At 45.8% G+C, this 23,567-nt stretch overlaps 2 protein-coding genes across 4 annotated transcripts in view; one reads left to right on the top strand and one right to left on the bottom strand.

Moving 5' to 3' along the window:
* FAM117B (family with sequence similarity 117 member B) overlaps nt 1-23,567 on the bottom strand; it is a 298,958-nt gene that overhangs the window by 47,946 nt on the left and 227,445 nt on the right. For both annotated transcript variants that reach the window (XR_011472381.1, XR_011472380.1), the window contains exon 8: nt 16,808-16,860. The gene's annotated coding sequence lies outside the window, so the exon portion shown is untranslated. The remainder of the gene's footprint in view (nt 1-16,807; nt 16,861-23,567) is intronic.
* LOC139014935 (T-cell surface glycoprotein CD1a-like) lies at nt 571-7,197 on the top strand. Of its 2 annotated transcripts, none has more exons than XM_070421880.1 (6): nt 571-818; nt 1,398-1,664; nt 2,104-2,382; nt 2,590-2,868; nt 3,194-3,287; nt 5,873-7,197. In XM_070421880.1, exons 1-6 carry the CDS (start codon nt 758-760, stop codon nt 5,913-5,915), a joined length of 1,023 nt encoding a protein of 340 aa, XP_070277981.1. In that variant the 5' UTR covers nt 571-757; the 3' UTR covers nt 5,916-7,197. The 2 variants fall into 2 exon arrangements, with proteins under 2 accessions (XP_070277981.1, XP_070277982.1); XM_070421881.1 differs by lacking the exon at nt 571-818 and adding an exon at nt 1,204-1,282.

Below are 23,567 nucleotides of genomic sequence, written 5' to 3'. Positions count from 1 at the left end.
CCTTCAATAAAGTGCCTGTAGACCACTATACATTCAAGAGTGTTGCAAGGTCCTTGTATCTAGGCAGGTGCTAAGTGACATTTGGGTAAAATTTCTTTTGGGTATATATCAATGCAAGTCAGAGGAGATTTTTCTTTATGCTTCCAGGTTTTGTGGTGTCTGTGATGGCAACTGGTTCTTCCCTAAGGATAATGGAGTAGTAGTTTATACTGTTACACAGGGCAGTCAGGAGAGTCTGAAAATCAAATTGAAAAAAAACCAATGAGATGTCAGAGATATGAATGTGGTTGGGTGGGACTCAGATAGAAGAAGAGTACTTGAAGAAAATTTAAATTTGGCAAGAGAAGGACAGAGTGACAGGAAAGAGCAGGGACAACAGAACATCAGGTAGGAATTGGAAAGCCAATTGGTTTTATGCTTTCATTGTCTGAGTGAGAAGGAAATATACCCAGAGGTAAACTGACTTTTCAACAGCGCATAACACTTAGTCCAGAGGCTGAATTAGAGAAAGATGAACAGAATGAAGGCTGGTAGCAAGGGGAGAAGTTGAAAGTCAGAAGTGGAGGGGAAATGAGAGGCTGAATCAGTGCCTAGAGTTTAGGGAAGTAGCCCCTTTTCTTTTTTTCTTTTTTTTTTTTTTGGTGGTGGTTTGTTGGTAGAAGAAGGAAGTCAGAATAGAGGTATTGTGGAGTAGATTTATTTAAAACAGAAGCTAAAGACAAACTTTCTTGAGAAAGAAATAACATCTGTAACTGAAATGCTGTTTCTGCAAATTTTATTGCTAGCTGTTCTCCTCGCAACTGATGACAATGAAGATGGTAAGAACTCTGGCCAATCCCTTGTTGAGTGCAAGAGGGATGTGTGTGTGTGTGTGTGTGTGTGTGTGTGTGTGTGTGTGTGTGTGTGTTTCTGTGTGGTGTGGTGTCCTCAGAACATACCTGGAGAGGAGAATGTCAGCGTAGTTCTCAGTATCCCGTCCTCTGGGACCCTGTGCCCTTCTGAAGGTTGTTTGTAAAGCCTGGGCCCTGGGCAGCTGAATGTCTGCTGAGGTAGCCACGGTTTCCCTTATCTCTAGATTCTGAGTGTTTCCTTCCTGCCACCTTTCTTCATTCTCTCTTCTTCCCAATGCCTTTTCTTCTCCTCATTTTTTTAAAAAAATATATTTTATTGATTTTTTTACAGAAAGGAAGGGAGAGGGATAGAGAGTTAGAAACACTGATGTGAGAGAAACATGGATCAACTGACTCCTGCACACCCCTACTTGGGATGTGTCGCAACCAAGGTACATGCCCTTGATCAGAATTGAACCTGGGACCCTTCAGTCTGCACGCCAACGCTCTATCCACTGAGCCAAACCGGTGAGGGCTCTTCTCATTTTGTTTGTTCTTTTGCCACAGCCTTCCAGGAGAAGATCTCCTTCAAAATGATTCACACCGAATCCTTCTACAATGATTCCTGGGTGAAAATTCAGAACTCTGCTTGGTTGGATGACTTGCAGACTCATGGCTGGGACACCAACTCTGGCAGAATTATTTTCCTGCGTCCTTGGTCCAAGGGCAACTTGAGCAAGGAAGAGATAAAGGAACATGAAGAATTCTTCCATGGGTTCTCTATTGTAATGCCTCAAGTAATTCACCGATATGCCAGTCAATGGCAGCTTAAATGTAAGTTCAATTCCCAAAATGGGGAGGTGCAATATGCTGGGTGAGGGGTGTGTGTCTCAATGAGTTCCTTATTCCAATTTCCCCCACATTCAATCTCTTCAGCATTCTCTGTCTGTACATTTATTGTAACCTATTGCACTACATTCACCCTGGGTTATTATAATCACAACTCTTTCACACTAAGTGCTTCCTTATTCTCTGCTCTCACCATTTATGTCACCATCTTTCAACAATTTGCTCACTTCAATTTCCAAAAAAAGTCATTATTTCTTCCATCTTCAACTACCACCAATTACACTTTTTCTGAATTTCTGATCAAACAAGACTTTGTTCCATGATCTCAAAACCCCCAAACTTCTTTTATTTCCTTTTTTTGTGCTTCCACTAATTTCATCTTTTTATTCCCTCTTTCCTCTAATTTACAATCCATCTTTCCTAGATCCCTTTGAGATTCAGGTAACATTGGGCTGTGAGCTGAACCGTGGGGGAGCCATTGTAGGCTTCCATCAATTCGCTTATCAAGGATCTGATCTCTTGTACTTCCAAAACAATTCATGGCTACCATCTGCAGAGGGTGGAACAAGAGCTCAGGATATGAGCAGACTATTCAATCAGAATCATGCCATGAAGGAAACAGTACAGAGGCTTCTCAGTGACACCTGCCCACGTTTCCTCTTGAGTATTCTTGATGCAGGGAAGGCCGATCTCCAGAGACAAGGTCAGTCCCAGATTCTTCATCCAAGAATTTTCTAGAATTACACCTTCCCACCTTCCCTTTAAAATGAGAATAAGGGGTCAAGAGGGAGAAGGATAATGCGTGAATTCCCAGCGTGGGATAGATGTGTCTGTCTAAGCTGATGTGAAGATATGAACCTCCAAATCTGTTTTAGAGTCCTTATCTCAGTATCTCTCCTGTTCCCTGCAGTAAAACCAGAGGCCTGGCTGTCCACTGACTCTAATCCTGGTCCTGACCATCAGATGCTGGTTTGCCATGTCTCTGGCTTCCATCCAAAGCCTATTTGGGTAAAGTGGATGCGAGGTGAACAGGTACAACAGGACACTCAACAAAGTGGTATCTTGCCCAATGCTGATGGCACATGGTACCTTCAAGTTTTCCTGGAGGTGGAAGCCACTGAGACATCTGGCCTGTATTGCCGGGTGAGACATAGCAGCCTAGGAGGCCAGGACATCCTCCTCTATTTGGGTAAGAAATACTGGGGCCCACACTGGGAAGGGGAGCAGATGGTCCACAGCAGAGCAGGAGACCCAAGTAAAACATTTGGGATTTATGGACTCCAGATCCAAAAGAATGAAACTAGTTCAACAAAGAGAAAAAAGAAATTGAGAGACCTGCAGAAGTAGGAAGATGTTGAGGGTTAGATGAAAGATTCAACTCTGAAGAGGGAGGAGAGAGGAAACAAGAACAAAGATTAGTGAGGCAAACACTCAAATTAAAAAGGCAGACCAGGGAAAGGCAGTAAACAGGGGGTGGGTTTGAAATGACACCTTGTGTGCACCCAAACCCACAGAACATCATCATGTCTCCGTGGCCTGGATCATCTTGGCAGTGATGGTGTCTGTGGTGCTTCTGACAGCTCTTGCATTTTGGCTTAGGAAGCGCTGGTGAGTATTTTGTGCCCATCTTTTTTTTTCATCTTTATTGTTCAGATTATTACAGTTGTTCCTCTTTTTTCTCCCCATAGCTCCCCTCTACCTGGTTTCCAACCACCTTCTGCCCTTACCCCCCAACACTGTCCACATCCATAGGTGTATTATTTTTGTCCAGTCTCTACTCATATCCCCCACACCCCTTTACCCCCAAGAATTGTCAGTCCACTCCCTTTCTATGCCCTTGATTCTATTATTTTCACCAGTTTATTCTGTTCAACAGATTTTTTATTCACTTGAATTTTAGATTCACTTGTTGATAGATGTGTATTTGTTGTTCATAATTTGTATCTTTACCTTTTTCTTCTTCGTCCTCTTCTTAAAGAATACCTTTCAGCATTTCATGTAATACTGGTTTGGTGGTGATGAACTCCTTTAGCTTTTCCTTATCTGTGAAACACTTTATCTGACCTTCAATTCTGAATGATAGCTTTGCTGGGAAAAGTAATCTTGGTTGTAGGTTCTTGCTATTCATCACTTTGAATATTTCTTGCCACTCCCTTCTGCCCTGCAAAGTTCCTGTTGATAAATCATCTGATAGTTGTATGGGTACTCCCTTGTAGTTAACTATTTTTCTCTTGCTACTTTTAAGATTCTCTCTTTGTCTTTTGCTCTTGGCATTTTAATTATGATGTGTCTTGGTGTGGTCCTCCTTGGATTCCTTTGGTTTGGGGTTCTCCGCGCTTCCTGGACTTGTAAGTCTATTTCTTCCACCAGGTAGGGGAAGTATTCTGTCATTATTTCTTCATATAGGTTTTCAATATCTTGCTCTCTCTCTTCTTCTGGCCCCCCCATAATTCAGATGTTGGTACACTTGAAGTTGTCCCAGAGGCTCCTTACACTATCTTCATATTTTTGGATTGTTTTTTATTTTTGCTATTCTGGTTGGGTGATTTTTGCTTCTTCATATTTCAAATCTTTGACTTGATTCTTGTGATCATCTAGTTTGCTGTTGAGACTCTGTATAATATTCTTTATTTCAGTCAGTGTATGCTTAATTTCTAGTTGGTCCTTTTTCATATCCTCGAGGGTCTTACTAGATTTCTTGAGGATCTCACTAAATTTATCGGCATGTTCTAGAAAATTCTTGAAAAACCTTATAAGTTTGGTTTTGAACCCTTTATCCAGTAGTTTTCTTTCCTCCATTTCTTTTATTTGTGACCTGTTTCTTTGTCTCCTCATTTTGTATGATTCCCTGTGTTGATAGAGTGACTTTCTGTGCTAGGTGTCCTATAGAGCCCAGTGACTCAGCTTTCCCAATTACCTGAGGTGGACACTCTTGGTGCACCCCCTTGTGGGCTTTGTGCACAGTCTTGTTGTAGTTAAGCCTTGATTGTTGTAGGTAACACTGGGAGGAATTGACCTCCAGGCCAATTGGCTGTGAGAATCAGCTGTGTCTACAGTGGGAGAACTTCTGTGCCGAAGACACCCTTCTAGGGCAAGACTTGTTTCAATGGGGCTTTGGTGCTCACTGAGTCTGCCCCCTGAGTGTGTCCCTTATGGATCTGAGGAGTTTTAATCTGGATGGTCCCACTCTGACCACTGGGTACACTGGCTCTTGGATCTCTAAGGAGGTGCTAATTTATCCTCTGCCTGAGGCTACCCAGCAGGTGCTGTGGAGAGATCTGCAGATTCCTCTTCTTTGGAATTTGGAGGTGCCCAGATGAGGCCTAGCTGTGAAGCAATGCAAGCTGCTGTGGGGCCTTGGGCCTTCTTTTGGAAGTTCTGGGTCTCTCTGACCCAGCTGCAGTTTGCTAGGTAATTTTCAGATTGAAAAGGGCCAGGCTTTTTATATGCAAAAGCCTCTGCCCACAGCTTGGGTGGGGGGGGAGGGTCTTAGGGAATCAACAGGGTGGAGCAAAGACCTATGGCAGATCCTCAGTCCTACCCTAAGAGGTCCCCGGTCTCAATGTCCTGTGGTAATCGCTGTAAGCACCTCTGAGAGAAAGCCGCTCTCGAGTTCCTCCTGATGCCAGACAGTCTAGTTTCTCCCCATATGAATCTGGGTCCCCAGAGACTTGCCCTGGAACTGGAGTTCAGAGCATTCGGAAGCTTGAGACTCCCTCCTGATTGAAAAAGACAACGGTGTCCTCAGTTGCCAGCCCTTACCTCTGTACTTTACTTCTGCACCTTCTCTGAGTCTCAGTTTGCTTTTCTCTTTCCTTCTAGTTGTAGAATATCCACACAGCCAGCCTTCCTGTGGTTCTGGATGATGTCCGTTTTGTCTTTTAGTTGTATTTTTGAAGTGGTTGTGTGAGGCAGCAATTTCCGGTGTTTACCTATGCTGCCATCTTGGTTTCTCTCTTTTTTAGTTGTATTTTTGAACTGGTTGTGCGAGGCAGCAATTTCAGGTGTTTACTTATGCTGCCATCTTGGTTTCTCCTTGTGCCCAACTTTCCTGTTCTTTCATCCTCTCCCTACTTGTCTTCCCACCTTTCTTCTCTCTCTCCTTAGTTCTTCTTTCCTCAGTCCCTTTCCTTTTACTCTTCAATTCTCACCTCCACCTCATGCAGAGTAACTTTCATCTCTGTTCTGATTAGGTCACATTATGAGCCACTGGCCCGGCATCTTCCTTTGGAATGAGATTACAGCAGCCCTGGGATTCCAGACACATTTAAACACAGCATGGCGATAATGTCCGTTCAGCTCTGCATGTACAACTTTGGTTGCTTATATGTTATTTGTGTGTTTAATGGTTAGTTATTAATATGAGCTAAAGGTAATTTTGCAGGACTTGCTTCTGACCTGGTTCAGAGATAAAAAATCCTTTTTAACTCTTAGTGAAATGAGATCCTATCAATTTTACATATTGAAAAATTGATGAATCTCTGGCCATTTCAGATGTCACCTCTTTATGGGGGCCTTCCTTGAATCACAAGTGGAGGCAGCGTCTGAATTCCCACCACGATTTTCAGGGACTTTGCTGAATCTACTTCTCACTTTTTATCGTTTGTAGCAGTCAGATAGGCCCCCTTTCACTTTCTGATTCTTAAGCTTAAGAGCAAAGTCTATGTCTTTTTAAAATTTGTATCATTTACAAAGTGTACAACTATATGTAATATACTATTAATAAAAGCCTGTGTTAAGTTTGCTTAGCATTTACCACTAAGATCAGGTACCTGAGGTTCTAGAGCAAGGAAGGAGAAAACAAGGAAGTAACAAGTGACCATATTATATATCCTGCTACTTAACACAAACACATTTTTCTATCAATTTGGGGGAAAATATGCTATTTATGAGTTAATTCACACTCTAAGTGTAAGAAAAGAAAAATTGAGGCAATATTCAATAAAATACAGAGGAAAATTCAGCACTTTCACTGATTCGGTTCACTCGGCTGGCCCAACCATCAAGGAATGAATCTTAAAGTTTAGAATAGTACAGCAAATACAGTAGTGGCAATTTTCTTGTTATATCCTTTAACAAAAGAAAATCTTGACAAACCAGTCCCAATCTCGGACATACACAAGGCTACAAATTCTGCCATTTTTGAATTTCTTTGAGTAAAAGCCAACCATTGAAAAGAAAAAGCCTGTCTTGTTGCCAGTTATTCCACAAGTAGCAATAACACCTTGTATAAGGGAGATTTGGCTTGTCATAAGTGTAAGAAACATTTTAAACAACATGAAGAATCTAAAGCAAAAATAATTTTGGCATCCATGCTCACAGTATTAGCCAAAAAGGAAAACCAGATATTTTTAAAAACATAACTGCTCACAAAAATCACACAAGCAACAGACTCAGTCATGATCAAAACCAGTAAATTTACATGTTTTTATCACAACAAATATTTTAAGAGTAAAAAAATAACTTAAGAGTGATAAAGTAAATAACCAGAGAATAGGTCCTTTTGCCAAAATAAACATGCCACCTATTTCTTTACTGCAATGGAAATACACTTATTTAAAATTGAAAAAAAAATTAAGTTATATTGCCATTGAAGTTACTCTAATTTACTTACTTCCTGTACAGTTTTCTATAGAATAACAATTATAGAATGTTATTTTAGAAAACAGTATTGAGACCCAATAAAAAAAATCAACCCCTTGAGAACTAAGGGTTAAATAAAGTGGAATGGACCTTAGTATTTTTTCAAGATTGCGATAAAACTCCTATGTTTAAAATTAGCCCTTGGGCGCTGGCAGTTAAAGTCGTTTGTACCTTGCACCTTTTTTTTCCTTCTTCATCAAATCTCAGGCTCTATCTCTCCCAAATCCAGGGGATATGCTTGGTTGCCATACAATTTATTTACCTACAAATTCACATTCTCCTTACAACCAGACATTACAATTTCCATTTACAAGAATAAGCAAATAATTAAGTTATCCCACCTATTTAAATTACTTTAGATTAAAGATATATGAAACTCTACAGAAAAATGTGAATTAGACCAACATCCTGGTCCTATCCTGGCCTCGGCCTCCCCCTGAGGACTCTGGCAGCAGAGGCCTGGGGAAGTGGAACTTGGTTCCACCGCTGTGTGTCTTCAGCCCTCTGAGCCTCAGTTGTCTCAGCTATGAGATGGGTTGAACACCCCCTATCTCCCAGCATTGTCCTTGGGACTTAATGAGATAAATCCCAGTGCCTGGCATACAGTAAGTGGTCAATAGATGGCAAGGCCCTCTCTCTGTGTGGGATCTATGGAGATACTAGCCCACGCCTCTCCTGGAAGGGTCTAGATCTGCTCTGTCCACCAGAAAAGTCATGAACCCCATGTGGCTACTGAACACTGGAAATGTGGCCAGTCAGAATTGAGATGTGTCATCAGAGTGAAATATACAGTGGATTCTGGCAACCTGGTACCTAAAAGGAATGCAAAATACCTCATGAATAACGTTTTACATTGAGTACATGTTGTTGTAATGACATATGTCTGGTATATTGGGTTACATGAAACATATTATTAAATTTAAAACTTACATCATTTAAGTTGTTTCTTGAATAAAATAGAACCTTAACTCATTCAGTACTTTTAGGCCCACAAATGGATTTGGATATGCTACTGTTAAGAGGACACACTCCTCTATTTTTACTATCTGAGGGTATGTTTTTCTTTTTCTTATTTTAATCCTCATTTGAGGATATATTTACATTGACTTTTAGAGAGAGAGTGGAAGAGAGAGGAAAAGACAGGAAGGAACATCAATATGAGAGAAAACACCGACTGGTTGCCTCCTGCATGCATGAGCCCTGACCATGACCAGGGCAGGGGAGGAGCCTGCAACCAACGTATGTGCCCTTAACCAGAATCGAACCCAGGACCCTTCAGTCCACAGGCCTATGCTCTATCCATTGAACCAAACTGGGTAAGGCTAGTTTTCTTTTTTAAATCTATGTTTTTTTTACTTTGGAGAGGAAGGGAGAGGGGCAGAGAGAGACAGAGAGAGAGAGAGAGAGAGAGAGAGAGAGAAAAGAAGAAGAGAAGAAGAAGGAGGAGGAGGAGGAGGAGGAGGAGGAGGAGGAGGAGGAGGAGGAGGAGAGGAAGAAGAAGAAGAAGAAGAAGAAGAAGAAGAAGAAGAAGAAGAAGAAGAAGAAGAAGAAGAAGAAGGAGAAGAAGAAGAAAGAGAAAGAGAGAGAGAAACATCGATGTGATAAAAGAACACTGATTAGTTGCCTTGCATCCTGATCAGGACCTGAACGGCAACCTGCATGTGCCCTGACCAGAACTGAACCACCACCTTTTTGGTGTATGGGATGATGCTCCAACCACTGAGAAAAACTGGCCAGGGCCACAGTTATTACTTTTGAAGAGAAATAACTGATGATATAATTATGGATAGGACTTGGTTTCTTGACAAAATACTCCAAATAAAATATGAGACAAGAATTACAAAGGCCCTGGTCAGATGGCTCAGCTGCTTGGAGCACTTTCACATACACCGAAAGTTTTCCTGTTCCATCACAGACGGCACATACTGAGGCTGTGAGTTCAAACCCAGTCAGGGCCAATGCAGGAGGCAGCAATCAATGTCTCTCTCTGTAGAATCAATATAAATATGTCCTCAGGTGAGGATTTTAAAAAAGGAATTGCAAAAATACATTCATATCAAATCATTTATCTGGATTGATATTATAAAAAGTATGGCAAGTGCTGGAGAGGATGTGGGGGAAAGGGAACCCTAGTGCACTGCTGCTGAGAAAGACAAGTATCACATGATCTCACTCATGTGTGGAATCTAATGAACAAAATAAATTGATGAACAAAATAGACCCAGAGATACAGAAGCATAGAATAGACTGCAGAATTCAGAGGAAAAGATCAACCAAAGAACTTGTATGCATATATGCAAAACCTGTGGACACAGACAATGGGGTGATGAATGCCTGGAGTGGGGTGGTTGGGGGCGGGGTGCAGGCGCGGTCTAGAAGGGGTCACTGTGGGGAAATGTGGGATATATGGAATACTTTCAATAATAAATATTTAATTGATTTTAAAAAGTGCTTAAAAAACAGTTTTAACTGAGCTAAGGAGATAACATCTGATTAGGTTGGTATTAATAAAATATGTAATATAATTATTAAATATTATATATAAAATATAGTGGACAAACCTAAATAATAATAAATATTAAAATAATTTGTTATTATAACTCTCCCACAAAGAAAACCTATGGTTCAGAAAGATTGTTGAATCCAAACATTTATTTATTTATTTATTTTTATTTCTTTATTAAATTTTTATTGTTCAGATTACATTTGTTCCTCTTCCCCCCCCCCCCATAACTCCCCTCCGTCCAGTTCCCGCCCCACCCTCCGCCCTTACTCCCCACCCACTGTCCTCATCCATAGGTGCACGATTTTTGTCCAGTCTCTTCCCGAATCTCCCATTCCCCTTTCCCCCCCAAGAATAGTCAGTCCATTCCCTTTCTATGTCCCTGTGAATCCAAACATTTAAAGAAGAAGAAATACCAGCCGTATATTAAAACCTTTTAGAAAATGAAGAAGGCATTCCTAATTTACTTTATGAGGTCAGCGTATTTCTTTCATTAAAAACTTAGAAGATAATTGCAAGAAAATCAAACTATACACCAATATTTCTTATAAACATAGATATAAAATTCCTAACAAAATGTATTAGAATCTAGCACTGTATAAAGAGGTTAATATATAATAAATATTTGGGTTTATCCCACATGAGGAAGATTTTTTAAATTTAAAAATCAATCATTATAATTCACCATGGTAACAGAATAGAGGGGAATAATCTTATTTTACCTCAATAGGTAAAAATAAAATATTTAAAACATTGAGCACCTTCTCATGTCAAAAACTTCCAGTGAACTAGGAATGAAAGGGCACCTTCTCAATTTCATAATGAGGGGGGAAACCAAAACAGCTAACATCCCACTAAATGGTGACACTTTTGGCGTCTCTCCTAAGGCCTTCAGTATTCATCATTGTAGTGAATGTCCCAACTTATTAAGAATTAATATGACAAAATAAGACATCAAAGCCATCCTATCTAAAAAAAGACAAATAGGGTAATTAACCGTACCTCCCATACGCTTCCCATTGGCTAATCAGGGCGATATGCAAATTAACTGCCATCCAAGATGGCGGCCGGCAGCCTCGCAGCTGAAGCAAACAGGAGGTTTGCTTGCTCCAGTGATGGGGGAAGCCAAGGTTCCCCGCCTGCCACGGCCCAGCTCTGAGCCTGAAAGCAACAGCTTCTAAAGCAACAGTGTTTCAATTATAGAAGCCAAACAAACCCCAGATACCTGCTTTCAGCTGCCGAGGCCTCAAACTGGAGCCAGGCCTCAGAGCTGGAGCTGGAGCTGGCTCTCAGCTCCAGTGACAGCCATAGAAGGTAAATAAATCCCAGAATAAAAAAGAAAAGAAAAAACGGAGAGGTTGGGAGCTTCAGTCACCCACCAGCCTGAAAAAGGCCCTCAGCCCCTCACCCAGACTGGCCAGGCACCCAAGCGTGACCCCCACCCTGATCCAGGACACCCTTCAGAGCAATCCAGCTGGCTCCCACCCATGCACCAGGCCTCTATACCATATAGTAAAAGGGTAATATGCAAACTGACCCTAACACCAGAAAGACTGGGAATGACTGGTCACTATGACACACACTGACCACCAGGGGCAGATGCTCAATGCAGGAGCTGTCCTCTGGTGGTCAGGGCACTCTCACATGGGGAGCTCTGCCCAGCCACAAGCCAGGCTGATGGCTGCCAGTACAGCGGTGGTGATGGGAGCCTCTCCTGCCTCCTAAGTGGCGCTGAGGATGTCCAACTGCAGTTTAGGCCTGCTCCCCGCTGGCAAGTGGACATCCCCGGAGGGCTGTAGGGCTGCCAGAGGGATGTCTGATTGCCATCTTAGGCCCAATCCCCTGGGGAGCAGGCCTAAGGCAGCAAGCAAGTGGTCATCCCCCGAGGGGTCCCAGACTGCGAGAGGGCACCGGCCGGCTGAGGGACTACTTCCCCCCCCAAGTGCACAAATTTTTGTGCACCGGGCCTCTAGTAAAATTATAAACCAATAAGTTCAATAATCTTTATTTGTAGAGGACATGATAGTCTGTATACCAGAGAACATTTACTCCTGTTCTATATGCTCTTTCATCAGTTCAGAGTCTGCATAGTTAGTACACAGTTTGCAAACTTTGTTGGAGAAGCTAAATAGCAATGTAATAAATTAATCCAAAAGAGAGGACTACTTTTGCTTTAAATACATTTTAAAATAAATATAAATAGCAGCAAAACCAAACAAAGTGAAATACTTAGTGGATACAACTGCATATAGTACTATTTAGATCTATACAAGTCAATCAGGGGAAACTGAATTTTTGTAGAAATGATGGCTACAAAAGATAACTTTCAAAAGCAAACCCTTTACAGGTACAATTCAAGAGTTGATTTGCCAAATAGTTTTTACTGTGTATAATTTTTATATGAATATGAAATGATCTGTCTGAAGATACTTTTAATAAAATATAATGCAAGTTGGATAAGTAGAAATTATGTAACGGTGGTTTTAGAATCATGAAATTAAATTGAATTACAGGAGTTTTCTTTGTATAATTTTTTAAATAATTTTTTAAATATATTTTATTGATTTTTTACAGAGAGGAAGGGAGAGAGATAGAGGGTTAGAAACATTGATGAGAGAGAAACATCGATCAGCTGTCTCCTGCACATCCCCCATTGGGGATGTACCCGCAACCCAGGTACATGCCCTTGACCGGAATCAAACCTGGGACCTTTCAGTCCGCAGGCTGACGCTCTATCCACTGAGCCAAACCGGCTTTGGCTCATATAATTTCTTATACATATTTTAATTGGGAGATTAAAGGAGAGTAACTAACAAAAACTGGAGAAATTAAGACTTTCAGATTACAGTGCAATATAGAGATTTCATGTGAGGCTGCCTTTAAGCATGGGGAAGCTACATGGGGTAAGTACACCAGAGTCAAGCTGCCCACATCAATATAGTTCACTTGCAAGGTTCCATACTGAGTTTGCCTTATCTTCTCAGAGTGGTGGGTTAGGGTAACGGACCCAACAGATGAACAGCTGTTACTGCAGGTGAACAGCTGCACAGCAGGCAAAGGGTGTGTTGTTGTATTTCTTTTAATTCACTGGCCGTATTTTTTAAATGTATTTTAATTGATTTCAGAGAGGAAGGGAGAGGGGGAAAGAGATAGAAATATTGATGAGAGAGAATCATTGATAGGCTGCCTCCTGCAAACCCCACACTGGGGATCCAGCCTGCAACCTGAGTATGTGCCCTGACTGCAATCAAACTAGACTTCCTGGTTCATAGGTCAACGTTCAATCACTGAGCCACACCAGCCAGGCAGACATTGGTTTTTAGTTTCGAATAGAGTCAAGGTGAGCAACATAGAGTTTCACAGGAATTTCTCCTTAGACAGCATTAAAAAGCTGTAACTTGATGCTTGTGACTGTACTTAAATAGGTGTCTCTATTTTAGTAACTGGGAGTTAAACAGTTACTGAACAGACCAGCCTATGAATGATTTCCCATAAAAAATACTTGGTTATGTGTATATATTATATATAATATATACTCATAAAGTCCTGCTTGTAATAAAGATAATTTTTTTTAAAGCTGCTTGTATCAGTCACCTCTTCTGTCCCGCCTCACATTTTCTCAGTGCATTTCCCCCTCAGAGACTACAAGGCAACAGCCCTGTCCTTTAGCTGCAGTGCAAGTCTTTCCCATTGTTACATGATGTGGTCGGGACACCTGTGAGAAGGGATTATCAGCTGTGGGTGCTCAAAACTGCAGATGTGGGGGCATTAGCACCTCAAGGACAATCCTTGACTTTGCAGGGTGTGGATCATTGAACATTTTTGTGTGTGTATACTGAGAACATAAACATTCATTTCTCATAAGAATATACACAGAAATAGAATTGCTGGATCACAGGAGGTACATATTTTTACATTTAATAGATACTGGGGAACAGGTTTTCACAGTGCTTCTACCAGTCTACCTTTCATCTTCTCCACAAACTCACTCATAATTGATACTAGAGGCCCGATGCACGAAATTCGTGCAAGAGTAGGCCTTCCTTCCCATGCCTGCGGCACCGGCTTCCCTCTGTCACCCGGGACCTGGGCCTCCTTTCCAGCCCTGGCTTCATTCAGAAGGACATCTGGTCTAATTAGCATATTACACTTTTATTATTATAGATTTTAACCCCTTTAATTTGAGCCATTCTTGTGTGGGTATTTTTGGTTATCTAATTGTTGTTTATGGTTTGTATTTTCCTATTGACTAATGATACTTAACATATGCCTATTAGCCATTTAGATACACTTTTTTGTGAAGTAACAGTTTAAATTTTTAGCTATTTGTGCGTGTGTGTGTGTGTGTGTGTGTGTGTGTAATGAGGGAGGATGTCGGTCTTTTTCTTATTGATTTGAAGTTCTTTATAATGTCTGTGTACTAGTCCTTTGCTGAATGTAGGTATTGTGAATATTTTCTACCAGACTCTGGTTTACATTTTACTCTCTTAAACTTGTATTGTGATGGAAAGAATTTTTAATGGGATGCAATGGATTAATATTGCTCTTTACGGTGATAGTTATTTACTCCTGTAAATTATTTACTCCTTCTCCAAGGTCATGAGATATTCTCCTTTAACTGTGGTGCTCGAACGTGAATGGGCATCAGCAGCATCTGCGAGGTGTTTCGTGATTTTTTCTAAAAAAGGAAATGTTTTTTACATACCTCCAGAATGTCTAGTTCTTTAGGTCAGAAAAGAGGCCTAAGAATTTGCATTTTTTTGCAACTTTCAAATGATGCTGATTCTGGTGGTCTGAGGGTCACACTTTGAACACCACTTTATCTTTAAGAAGCTTACCTTTACATTCAGATATACTGGTACAATATGCCTGGACTTGATTTTTGTGTGTGCTATGAAATGGGGATAAAGTTAATTTTTTCCATGTTAGTCAATTGACTAACAACAATGATATGCAGCACCAATTATGTTGTAATTTAAGTGCCTATATGTACACTGACCTGTTGCTGACTCCATATTTTGTTCCATTCTTCTATGAGTCTATTCTTGTGCCAATGTAATGTAATAGAGTAATCTTAATTACTTTAGATTTAATAATTCTTGATAACCACTACTCTTCCTATTATGTTGTTGTTGTTGTTTTTCTTCAAGTGTATTTTGTAAAAGAAGAGGAAAAATTATAAGAAAACAATACATAAGTACAGGCTTTTTGGAAGCTAAGGGTTACTTACTATCTCTGAAGTCTAAATAGCTGTGAGACAACTCTGTTAAAAAGAAAACACATTTGCAAGTCAAGAGGATTTTGAAAAGTAAAGAAGAAAGGGAACTGAGATTTTGAAAAGTGAAAATGCCCAGTGTATGGGCTGAATTTCTTCTTCCTAAAATTTAAATGCTGAAGTTCTAACCCCCAGTATCTCAGAACGTGACTGTATTTGACAAAAGGCCTTTATGGAGACCATTCAATTAAAACCAGGTCCTTATGATGAGCCCTAATCCACTCTGAATGGTATCCTTCTAAGAATAAAATTGGACACACAGACACCAGGACCAGAGATGGGTGTGCACAAGGGAACGGTGATGTGAGCACACAGCAAGAAGATGGCCCGTCCAATAGCCAAAGAGAGAGGCCTCAGGAGAAACAAACCTGCTGACACCTTGATCTTAAATTCTGTCCTCTGAAACTCTAAGAAATACATTTTTGGTGTTTGAGTCACTCACTCTGTGAGTAGCTATGGTGACCCTAGCAAACCAACACATCTGGTGTTGGCAAAGTTTTCTTCTAGATGATTAGCCATTAAGCAAAGTAGGAACAAGTGTATAACAGGCATTGCAGGATAATAATTAAATATTAAGGCAGCATTTTCAGAACATATTAGGGAAATATCAAAATCGTCTTAAAAACATTTAACAAAGAGTTTCTTCACTTACTTTCTATCTGGTAATAAGAGCCTTGACAAAATAAATTCAAAAAAGAAAGAAAATATTAAGTGCAATCTACCAAAAGAGGCCCCTGGCATGTATGTGAATTTTTATCACTATCAAGTGAGCACTATTCAGCAGTAAAACCAAAAATGTTCTTAGACCAAGAATTCTCATCAGTTTTTGATTGAGGAGTTAGGTTATATCTAACACACAGGTGTTGTGTATTGTTGCTTGTTATATAGGTTTAGTTTTAATACTTTAGTTATCTTTATGAATTAAAAACCAGTTATAATATTTTCATGGATATACGGGTCTGACTGCCGAGGTCTGACATGATCATTGCAGCCAATATTCTGGTGCTTGGATTGAGCAAAGCCACATAAGTAGTGTAAATACATAGTAGATAAATGGGATTTTTAAAAAAATATGTTTTAATTGATTTTTTTTAGAGAGAGAGGAAGGGAGAGGGAGAGTGAGAGAGAAACATCAATGAGAGAGATATCGATCAACTGCCTCCTGCACGTCCTCCTAATGGGGACTGAGGCAGCAATCTGGGTATATGCCTTGCCCAGGAATTGAACCTGGGACCCCTTGGTTCATGGGTCAGTGCTCAACCACTGAGCCACAATGGCTGGAAAGATAAAACATTTGAGACTCATTCCATCCCTGTACTTTCCCTCACATGAGAATTATCATGGTCTTCTCAAGTTATGTTTTGTGGCATCATCCCAGAAATAAAATCCATAACTGTGATTTACATATTACTCACAGGAATTTAAGGGTTACGCAATGAAACAATGCTTTAGCTTTGAAAGTGAGTGAGGAAGGAAAGACTGAGGTGATATGGTATAGACAGGGACTCTGAGAAAATGGAGAGGAGGCTGGGAGCTGTGCTGGGGCTAAATGGAGAATGACTGCTAAGACATGCAGAAGGAGAAACAAGGAAGGACCAAGATATGGAAACAAGTCAAGTTCCCATCAATAGAGGATGGGTAAGAAAGGGGTAGCACAGATATACAATGGAATATTAAATGGCCATAAAAAAAAGAATGAAATCTTACCATTTGTGACAGCCTGGGTGGGTCTAGAAGGTATTATGCCAAGTGAAATAAGCCTGTCAGAGAAAAACAAATACCACATGACTAAACTTATATATGGAATCTAAAAAACAAAATTGAAACAATCTCAGAGGTATAGGTACAGACTGACAGTTGCCAAAGGGGAGGAGGATTGGAGGAATGGGTGAAAAAAGTAGAGATTAAGAAGTAAAATTGAGCCCGCTGTGATGGTTCCGTGATTGAGCAACAACCTATGAACCAGGATGTCATGGTTCAATTCCAGTTAGTGTACAACCTGGGTTGTGGGCTCGCTCCCCAGTGTGGGGCGTGGGGCGTGCAGGAGGCAGCCAATCAATGATTCTATTTCATCATTGTTTATTTTTAATTTAATATATTTTATTGATTTTTTACAGAGAGGAAGGGAGAGGGATAGGGAGTTAGAAACAAGGATGAGAGAGAAACATCGATCAGCTGCCTCCTGCACACTCCCCACTGGGGATGTGCCTGCAACCAAGGTACGTGTCCTTGACCTGAATCGAACCTGGGACCTTTGAGTTCGCAGGCTGATGCTCTATCCACTGAGCCAAACCGGCTAGGGCTCTTTCATCATTGTTGTTACTATATTTCTCTCTCCCTCTCTTTACCTCTATGAAGTCAATAAAAAAATTTTTTTTTTTTTTTTTTTTTTAAAAATAGTTACATTGTTTATTTTTATTAGTGAAAATTATCTTTTTTTTTTTTTTTTTTTTTTTTTTTTTTTTTTATAATAATTTTTATTTCTTAAAGTATTACAAAGAGTGTTACATATGTCTCCTTTTTCCCCCCCATGACATTCCCTCGGCCCCTACCCCCCGCCCCCCCCCCGTCCCGTGTCTTGTGTCCATTGGTTAATCTTATATGCATGCATATAGGTCCTTCAGTTGGTCTCTTAATCCCCCCCCCAACCCTTCCCAGGCTCCCCATTGTAGTTTAACATTCTGTTCAATGTTGCTCTGCTTCTGTATCTACACCTGTTCATCAGTCCATACTGGTCCCCTTTATTTGTCCCAGCCTCACTGGAGCAGTCTCAACCTCACCAGGGCCGTCTGAGCCTCACCAGGGCCGTTTCAACCTCACCGGGGTCGTCCCTACCTCACGGGGGCCGTTTCAACCTGACCGGGGTTGTCCCTACCACGCCGGGGCCGTTTCGACCTGACTGGGGTCGTCCCTACCTCACGGGGGCCGTTTCAACCTCACCGGGGTTGTCCCTACCACACCGGGGCTGTTACAACCTGACTGGAGTTGTCCCTACCACACCGGGGCCGTTTCAACCTGACCGGGGTCGTCCCTACCTCACGGGGGCCGTTTCAACCTGACTGGGGTTGTCCCTACCACGCCGGGGCCGTTTCGACCTGACTGGGGTCGTCCCTACCTCACGGGGGCCGTTTCAACCTCACCGGGGTCGTCCCTACCACACCGGGGCCGTTTCGACCTGACTGGGGTCGTCCCTACCTCACGGGGGCCGTTACAACCTCACCGGGGTTGTCCCTACCACGCCGGGGCCGTTTCGACCTGACTGGGGTCGTCCCTACCTCACGGGGGCTGTTTGAACCTCACCGGGGTCGTCCCTACCACGCCGGGGCCGTTTCGACCTGACTGGGGTCGTCCCTACCTCACGGGGGCTGTTTCAACCTCACCGGGGTTATCCCTACCACACCGGGGCTGTTTCAACCTGACTGGGGTTGTCCCTACCACACCGGGGCCGTTTCAACCTGACCGGGGTTGTCCCTACCACGCCGGGGCCGTTTCGACCTGACTGGGGTCGTCCCTACCTCACGGGGGCTGTTTCAACCTAACCGGGGTCGTCCCTACCTCACGGGGGCCGTTTCAACCTGACTGGGGTTGTCCCTACCACGCCGGGGCCGTTTCGACCTGACTGGGGTCGTCCCTACCTCACGGGGGCTGTTTCAACCTCACCGGGGTCGTCCCTACCACACCGGGGCCGTTTCGACCTGACTGGGGTCGTCCCTACCTCACGGGGGCCGTTTCAACATCACCGGGGTTGTCCCTACCACACCGGGGCTGTTTCGACCTGACTGGGGTCGTCCCTACCTCACGGGGGCCGTTTCATCCTGGCCGGGGTTGTCCCTACCACGCCGGGGCCGTTTCGACCTGACTGGGGTCGTCCCTACCTCACGGGGGCCGTTTCAACCTCACCGGGGTTGTCCCTACCACACCGGGGCTGTTTCAACCTGACCGGAGTTGTCCCTACCACACCGGGGCCATTTCAACCTGACTGGGGTTGTCCCTACCTCACGGGGGCCGTTTCAACCTGACTGGGGTTGTCCCTACCACGCCGGGGCCGTTTCGACCTGACTGGGGTCGTCCCTACCTCACGGGGGCTGTTTCAACCTCACCGGGGTCGTCCCTACCACACCGGGGCCGTTTCGACCTGACTGGGGTCGTCCCTACCTCACGGGGGCCGTTTCAACCTCACCGGGGTTGTCCCTACCACGCCGGGGCCGTTTCGACCTGACTGGGGTCGTCCCTACCTCACGGGGGCTGTTTCAACCTCACCGGGGTCGTCCCTACCACACCGGGGCCGTTTCGACCTGACTGGGGTCGTCCCTACCTCACGGGGGCTGTTTCAACCTCACCGGGGTCGTCCCTACCACACCGGGGCCGTTTCGACCTGACTGGGGTCGTCCCTACCTCACGGGGGCTGTTTCAACCTCACCGGGGTCGTCCCTACCACACCGGGGCCGTTTCGACCTGACTGGGGTCGTCCCTACCTCACGGGGGCTGTTTCAACCTCACCGGGGTTGTCCCTACCACACCGGGGCTGTTTCAACCTGACCGGGGTTGTCCCTACCACGCCGGGGCCGTTTCGACCTGACTGGGGTCGTCCCTACCTCACGGGGGCTGTTTCAACCTCACCGGGGTCGTCCCTACCTCACGGGGGCCGTTTCAACCTGACTGGGGTTGTCCCTACCACGCCGGGGCCGTTTCGACCTGACTGGGGTCGTCCCTACCTCACGGGGGCTGTTTCAACCTCACCGGGGTTGTCCCTACCACACCGGGGCTGTTTCAACCTGACCGGGGTTGTCCCTACCACGCCGGGGCCGTTTCGACCTGACTGGGGTCGTCCCTACCTCACGGGGGCTGTTTCAACCTCACCGGGGTCGTCCCTACCTCACGGGGGCCGTTTCAACCTGACTAGGGTTGTCCCTACCACACCGGGGCCGTTTCGACCTGACTGGGGTCGTCCCTACCTCACGGGGGCTGTTTCAACCTCACCGGGGTCGTCCCTACCACACCGGGGCCGTTTCGACCTGACTGGGGTCGTCCCTACCTCACGGGGGCTGTTTCAACCTCACCGGGGTCGTCCCTACCACACCGGGGCCGTTTCGACCTGACTGGGGTCGTCCCTACCTCACGGGGGCTGTTTCAACCTCACCGGGGTCGTCCCTACCACACCGGGGCCGTTTCGACCTGACTGGGGTCGTCCCTACCTCACGGGGGCTGTTTCAACCTCACCGGGGTCGTCCCTACCACACCGGGGCCGTTTCGACCTGACTGGGGTCGTCCCTACCTCTCGGGGGCTGTTTCAACCTCACCGGGGTTGTCCCTACCACACCGGGGCCGTTTCAACCTGACCGGGGTTGTCCCTACCACGCCGGGGCCGTTTCGACCTGACTGGGTTCGTCCCTACCTCACGGGGGCTGTTTCAACCTCACCGGGGTCGTCCCTACCTCACGGGGGCCGTTTCAACCTGACTGGGGTTGTCCCTACCACGCCGGGGCCGTTTGGACCTGACTGGGGTCGTCCCTACCTCACGGGGGCCGTTTCAACCTGACTGGGGTCGTCCCTACCTCACGGGGGCTGTTTCGACCTGACTGGGGTCGTCCCTACCTCACGGGGGCTGTTTCAACCTCACCGGGGTCGTCCCTACCACACCGGGGCCGTATCGACCTGACTGGGGTCGTCCCTACCTCACGGGGGCTGTTTCAACCTCACCGGGGTTGTCCCTACCACACCGGGGCCGTTTCAACCTGACCGGGGTTGTCCCTACCACGCCGGGGCCGTTTCGACCTGACTGGGGTCGTCCCTACCTCACGGGGGCTGTTTCAACCTCACCGGGGTCGTCCCTACCTCACGGGGGCCGTTTCAACCTGACTGGGGTTGTCCCTACCACGCCGGGGCCGTTTCGACCTGACTGGGGTCGTCCCTACCTCACGGGGGCCGTTTCAACCTCACCGGGGTTGTCCCTACCACACCGGGGCTGTTTCGACCTGACTGGGGTCGTCCCTACCTCACGGGGGCTGTTTCAACCTCACCGGGGCCATCCCAGCCTTACCGGGGAAACAGGAAGTTTGGCCTTCTGTCCCCTGCCGGCGGCTCCCCACTAGACAAAATCTCCAGGCGTTCCTGGTGGTTGCACATCCAGCGCTCCTGCCCTCCACCAAGTGCACAGACTGCTTGTCTGCTGTCCCGCAGCGCCCCACCAGAGACTGGGACCAGTGGGCATGTTTGTGCGCTTGCTGGTACAGCAGTTCCACAGTGCCGGCCGAGTCAAGCCCAGCCCTGGCCGGCCCCGGACCCGACTCTGCCCCCCGATTGCGTCCCTCCCAGATGCAAGGAGCTGAAATCTGCAGCCTGCTGGGATGGGCTCTGTACTTGGTGCTTCAGCACATCCTACTCAGTCTCTATGCGCTTCTTTCTATGCGAGGAGTTGAAATCTGCAGTTTGTTGGGTTGGGCTCTGTACTTGGTGTCACATCCTACTCAGTCTCAATGTTCTTTCTCTCCTTCCAGTTGTAGAGCTTCCACTGGGCCAAGTTTCCCATGGTTCTGTATGATAGGTGTTTGTCTGATATTTGGTAGTTTCGATGTTGTTGTGTGAGGTAGCACGCACAGGTCTCTTCCTTATGCCGCCATCCTGGTTCTCCTGGGTCTGCTTCTTGAGTGTGTCTCTCATGGCTGCGAGCAGTTGAAGTCTGCAATTTGTTGGGATAGGCTGCAAAAGCGCAGGTGGGTCTTTTTGTGCACCTGGCACAGCTTGGATGGGGATGTAAATTGATTAGGGCTGAGTCTCAGGGAGTCGCCATGGCGGAGCAAATAGCACTGGCTGAGTCTCCGCGGCCCCTTGACTCTCTGCCAGGGCTTTGTGTCCCCCAGTGCCGGCGAGCAGCTGTGCAACAGAGTCTCCCTCGCTTTCTGATGGCTGCAAGGCCGTGCTGCCTCTCCCCGTAGGGTCTGGTGCTTCATGATCCCGCCTGAACCAGCTCAGTGGATTTGAAAGTTTGCAGAAGAAGGCGCTTCTACTTGTGGGTCTGGCACACCCCAGATGGGAATGTAAATTGCGTAGGGCGGGATCACAGGGAGTCGCCGGGGTGGAGACTCAGTGGCCCCTTGCCTATCCAGGACACCAGGGCTTTGCGTCCCCCAGTGCCGGCGAGCAGCCGAGCGCCAGAGCCTCCCTCGCTTCCTGACCGCTGGAAGGCCGTGCCGTCTCTCGCCTTGGGGCCTGGGGCCTCAGAGACCCGCCCGAACCAGCTCAGTGGATTTGAGAGTTTGTAAAAGCACAGTCATTCCCTCTTGTGCCTCTGGCACAGCCCTGAGGGTAGGGCGGGGTCACAGGGAGTCACCAGCGTGGAGGAAATAGCGATGGCGGCGTCTCCGCGCCCCTCGCCTCTCCGGGACACCAGGACTTCTTGTCCCTCGGTGCCGGCGAGCAGCCGCGTATCAGAGCTTCCCTCGCTCTCCGACCACTGCAAGGCCGTGGCCGCCTCTCCCTGTGGGATCTGGGGCCTCAGAGACCCGCCCCGAGCAAGCCCAGAGGATTCGAGGGTTCGTAAAAAACCGAGAATCCATTTGCAGCCCGCGTGGCGTGTGACTGCGTACCTCTGGTTTTGGTGCCTCCGTAGCTCCCACTCAGTCTCACTGCGCTTCTTTCTTTTCCTCCAGTTGTAGATCTCCCACTGGGCCAACTTCCCCATGGTTCTGAGTGGCGGTTGTTTACTTCATAGTTGATAGTTTCAATGATGCTGTGAGAGAGCAGCACACACAGGTCCGCTCCCTACGCCGCCATCTTGGTTCTCCGACTCCTCTTCCTTCTCCATTCCGGTGGGCATCTGCGGCACGGCTCAGTTTATCGAGGCGTATTCGTGCAGGTCGGGCAGATCCTCACAGCGGAAAACCGGCAGCGGCTTCGAGGCGTCTAGCGCCCGCGCCCGAAACGACAGTTTACTCATCTCAGGCGCAGCAGATACCTCTCTGCTCTGGGGAAACGGCCCCGGCCAGCGGGATCATGGAGAACCGGGGGATCGGTCCCCACTCGTCTGCCGCTGCCGGGGACTTGAGGGGCGGAGCGCAGAGCTCGCCGTCCGGGCCTTAACAGCAGCCGGGAGGGTGGGAGGCTGTGCCGCCAAAAATTTTTTTTTAAAAAGAAGTAAAATTGATAGTTACAGAATAGTCATAGGGATGTAAACTACAACACAGGGAATATAGTTAATAATACTGTAGTAACTCTAAAAGGTGCCAGGTGGGTACTGAAAATACTGGAGGGAGCACTTTGTAAGGATATGATTATCTCACCACTATGCTATACACCTAAAACTACTCTATACTAATAATAGGCTAGGGCCGTCATGGACAGGACTGAGGACTGAGCAGTGGGCCCCTGGCCGCGGAGGCACTCAGATGGTCAGGGTCTGTGGGCTCTGGGCCTCTGGGGCATGATGGTGGGAGCAATCTGTGGGCCCCGGGAGCGATCTGTGGGCCCT

Source organism: Myotis yumanensis, unplaced genomic scaffold, assembly GCF_028538775.1.
Source record: "Myotis yumanensis isolate MYYU_CA2020_CCGP unplaced genomic scaffold, mMyoYum1.0.hap1 SCAF_8, whole genome shotgun sequence".
NCBI lineage: Eukaryota > Metazoa > Chordata > Mammalia > Chiroptera > Vespertilionidae > Myotis > Myotis yumanensis.
The sequence above is the reverse complement of the archived record's forward strand: the minus strand, read 5'-3'. Positions and strand labels throughout refer to the sequence as shown.

What these genes read in the sequence shown, in the direction of transcription:
- LOC139014935 (XM_070421880.1), top strand. Translation starts at nt 758, where the DNA reads ATGCTGTTTCTGCAAATTTTATTGCTAGCTGTTCTCCTCGCAACTGAT. An exon ending in CAGTCAATGGCAGCTTAAAT is followed by an intron (nt 1,665 to 2,103) that starts GTAAGTTCAATT and finishes CATCTTTCCTAG; the next exon opens with ATCCCTTTGAGATTCAGGTA. An exon ending in GGCCGATCTCCAGAGACAAG is followed by an intron (nt 2,383 to 2,589) that starts GTCAGTCCCAGA and finishes TGTTCCCTGCAG; the next exon opens with TAAAACCAGAGGCCTGGCTG.